General features: G+C 40.9%; 1 protein-coding gene across 1 annotated transcript; it reads right to left on the bottom strand.

Moving 5' to 3' along the window:
* LOC104442471 (probable protein phosphatase 2C 28) lies at positions 1 to 2,621 on the bottom strand. The gene is made up of 6 exons (XM_039311480.1): positions 2,532 to 2,621; positions 1,644 to 1,700; positions 864 to 1,064; positions 504 to 777; positions 212 to 366; positions 1 to 138 (listed from the first exon to the last, which is right to left on the bottom strand). Exons 1-6 carry the CDS (start codon positions 2,619 to 2,621, stop codon positions 1 to 3), a joined length of 915 nt encoding a protein of 304 aa, XP_039167414.1.
* Between the last annotated feature and the right edge of the window lie 1,457 nt (positions 2,622 to 4,078).

Below are 4,078 nucleotides of genomic sequence, written 5' to 3'. Positions count from 1 at the left end.
TCACTCGAATTTTACCACGATGCATGAAATGTCATCGGCACTTTTTCGGGACAATGCTTCTTTGATCAACGCCTTTGACGCTTCCCGAGCATCATCTATGTCCATTATGCAATCCGCCGCCTCTTGATTCGACATAACCTGCAGAGACAAAAAGCTCCAAAAATGAGATGGGAAATTTCAATCCCAGAAAGCGAACAAGTATGTCTAGTACCTTCCAGAGGCCGTCGCTTGCCAAAAGAATGAATTCGGTCCCTTCGTTGATGTTCTCGATGAATATATCAGGTTCGGATGTGATATGATCCTTCACTTTCTCATCGCCGAAAGCCCTGGTCATCGCAAGTTGACCGTCCACCCGCGGAACGTTTCCTACAGCGCTCAGGAGCAATTAAAACCAAGAAAATTTGTTACACCGCACGTCGAGCATTAGACTTTGAATAGAACTTCGAGATACAGAGTGAGAAACACTAGTAAAACTCTGAATCTCTCAAGTTTGAAGCACACACCTGGTGTCTGAGATACAAATCCTCCTCTGCTTTCTACGAGCTCCCTTTCCTTTTGCGGTTCATGATCGACCATTATCTGTTTAGCTTTGCCGTTTTCACATATGATCGCACGAGAGTCACCTACATTAGCTACTACCAGCTTCTCCCTATTGATCAGTACAGCTGTGACTGCCGTCGAACCTCCTCTTGAGCTGACTACACCTTGTAAAACTTCGTTGTTCGTCTTTTTGTAGGCCCGCTTGATTGCGCGTGTCGGGTTTGTCCAGAAGTCTGGCTATTTTTATGGGAAAACAAAAGAAAAATTTCTCTCGGTTAGATTCACGACCATCCTTCTGTTCACTAAGCCACATATACACATACCTCGCTTAGTATATTGTCAAAAAGATGGTGCTGCAAGTACTCTGCAACTTTGCAGCCAGAGTGTCCATCAAAGATGGCATATAGACCTAATTCATCGCCGTCATGCTCTCTCTTTTCTGCGACGATGAAGTCTTCCATTCCGTGAGCCATCTTTCCCTCGACTAAACCAAAACCATGAGTAACTTTGCGACGTGATTCCTCCTGCTCATCCTCATCGTCCGCCTCATCTTCTTCATCCCCATCATCATCATCATCCTCGTCCTCGTCCTCGTCATCCTCCTCTTCTTCTCTATTGCTGTTACCGTGCACGTCTGATGTATGCAGTGTGTGCCTTTTCTTCCTCTGCGGGCACATTTATTTATGAAATCTAAAAGGTTATCAACAGGCTAGATCTGCTCATCGTTTTACTTTGGTCTAGATGGAACTGACAACCCCACTTTAGTCATTCACCATCTATTCATCAGCACAATGATCAAGAACAGGACTCTTCAGGCATCACGTAAACTTGTGCCCAATGTTTTGCCTTTGGTTAAGTCTAAATGCTACTATAAACTTTTCATGGACAGAACTTACTTGATCTTATGCAAAGTGTAGCTCACAATCATTCATAGCTCAACAACTATTTTACTGAGTAACGGATCTATTCCATTTAGAAGTTCAAGAGTAATTTCCTCGAGTGACAAAAGCAGCAATGATCACATAGCTTTATCTGGTTACATCAGCTTGCATTTTGCATCATATTATAATGCTTCTGGTTGAAGCTTTAGTTTAACATTTTACCTTCAAGTGGGCTTCATTTTCTTCTCCTTGGGAATCGTCCTCAAAAGTGTACTCTCTCTGCAACACAATTCAATCCAGAACAAGTGGACAATAATGAGTAGACAGGAGTTCTGACGTGTCTTAATGCACTTTCTTCAACCAGAGCATCGATAACACAGTGAAGAAGGTAAATTTTCTCTCTTCCATGTCTCTTTTTTGACATATGTTTTGAGGTCATCATCTGCATCAGAGCATTGAGGCGAGAGGCACCCTCATAGCATCCAGCTTTAGGTTACATATTCCTGGCTAATGTTTCCATTGCAAGGTTCAATCTAACCAAGTTTCTACACATAAAATATTGTACTATCAACTAAGGCTCCATTCGTTTCACGGATAATGACTTTCAGGAAAACGTTTTCCGAATTTTTCAGTGTTTGTTTTACGGAAGATGAATTAGTCAAGAAAAATGTTTTCCATCATTGGAAAAAAAACAACCTTTAAAAGTGAGGAAAATGTCTTATACTTTTCAAAAGTGGAAAACATTTTCCATAACTTATTCCACCTTACTTCTTTTCACCAATACATTTTTGTTTTATTTTTATGCTTTCTTTTTCTTTTTTTTTTTTATTTTTAAAAAGTTGAGTTTTTTTATTTTTTCCTTTTTTTTATTTTTTTCACCTTCTTCCTTAGCCTTGGCCGGTCACCGGCCACGGTGGCGGTCGACGATCGGCCACGAGCCAGCTCAAGCCTCGCCCTAGGCCGGCGAGGCTCCGCCTAGCCGATTTGGGGAAGCCGAGCTCGCCTGAGCCTGACGAGCTCGAGCTTGCCATCAAGCGAGGTGGAGCACGGGCTTGGGGCGGAGCTCGAGCCATGCTAGATTCGGCGAGCCGGGTGGGGCTCAAGCCTCACTTGAGCTCGCCGGAGGTTCGCCGGGCTCGTGAGCCGCAAGCTTGTCGGATATGGCGGTGCGTCTTGGTCGGCCACTAAGCAGCCGACCATCGTCGGGCTTGCGGTGGAGGAAAGAGGAGGAAGGAAAAGAAAAAGGAAAAGAAAAAAAAAATAAAAATAATAAAAATTTCGGTTTTTTAAAAATCAAATAATTAAAATTTCAATTTAATATATATAATAATAATAAAACTAATATTTTGGTCAATTAAAAATATTAAAATTCAATTTTTTGATAATTTTTCCCAAACAATTAAATTAGCTTAATGAACAGTGGAAAATATTTTCCACTCAAAGTTCATCATTTTCCAAAAAAAACTTCCTAGAAAATATTTTTTCGGAAAACGTGATATTTTCCGTGAAACGAATAGACCCTAAGAGGTACTCCATTCATATATGCTAATCTATATTTCTTCTCTTACTAGATTTTTGCACATCTACTTGTCTTTAGCATTTGATCCACTGGAGTTCCATATCATACTTAGAACATTAGGAACTTTTATCTAATTCTCTCACTAGATTCTCTAAAAGCAATTTTAAGTTCTTGAAAAGCTTCCACTCTTCTGAAGAGCCTAAGGATCACATACACCAAAATTTAAAAAAAGAACCCAGAAAAAGAAAAACCCTAACCAAGACCAAGTAAAATTGCAAAATGAGAAAATAGTGATCTAGCTAAAATGCACCAAAGGACAACATGTAAGCATACAATAGGAGAAGGGCGCACGCACCGCTCTTCCAATGGACGATTGGTCATTGGTCGCGTTTGCTCTTCTCTTCTGGTTCAAGGAGAAAAATAAAACTTGAACCGTGAGCAGCCGGGCATTTCTTTTGGTTGGCAAAGTTAAAAAATACTAGCAGGTCCTATCTATATGTTAGGCTCAAGCGGGTCTAGCTGCACGGCACGTTAAGATTATTGATTGATCTCAACAGGACTCTAGTCACTGCATCAATCGAAACAAACTAAGTGCAGGATTTGTATCAGGAGATACCTTGATCTGTCGGAACAATTTTCTGTCAGGAAAGTACACAGAACTCTGCAATTTGAAAGGCTTCGTGTCATGTATATGGATATCATGGAGCATGAAATCCAGAGGCTTTTGAAATTTTCTGAAGATCAAGCTTATCATCATCATAAGAAGTTGAAATCCCGGATGTAAGGGTGCTTTTGGTCTGATAATCGGGGCAATTTATCTACCAGCACCTTCATTCAAACCCCCACCTCAGCCGCCAGGAGCTCCCCCCTCCTTTATTTATTATTTACTTGGATTGGCTAAGTATATACAGAAAGTAAAAACAGAGAAAAACACTGATAACCAAGAATTCGAGAGGCTATGAGAAGGTGAAAAGACCATATACCAATGCACGCAAAGGCCGGTACAACTAAGACAGCCCGAGGTGGCGCATAATCCAAGGGATAATGTAAATAAGGCTTGTAAGGAAGGGTATTCATAGATAGGTGAAAGAGGGTGCAAGAAATCGAACTTGAAACCCTCTTACTCTGATATGGTGAT

This window comes from Eucalyptus grandis, chromosome 4 (genome assembly GCF_016545825.1).
Source record: "Eucalyptus grandis isolate ANBG69807.140 chromosome 4, ASM1654582v1, whole genome shotgun sequence".
Taxonomy (NCBI): Eukaryota; Viridiplantae; Streptophyta; class Magnoliopsida; order Myrtales; family Myrtaceae; genus Eucalyptus; species Eucalyptus grandis.
The sequence above is the reverse complement of the archived record's forward strand: the minus strand, read 5'-3'. Positions and strand labels throughout refer to the sequence as shown.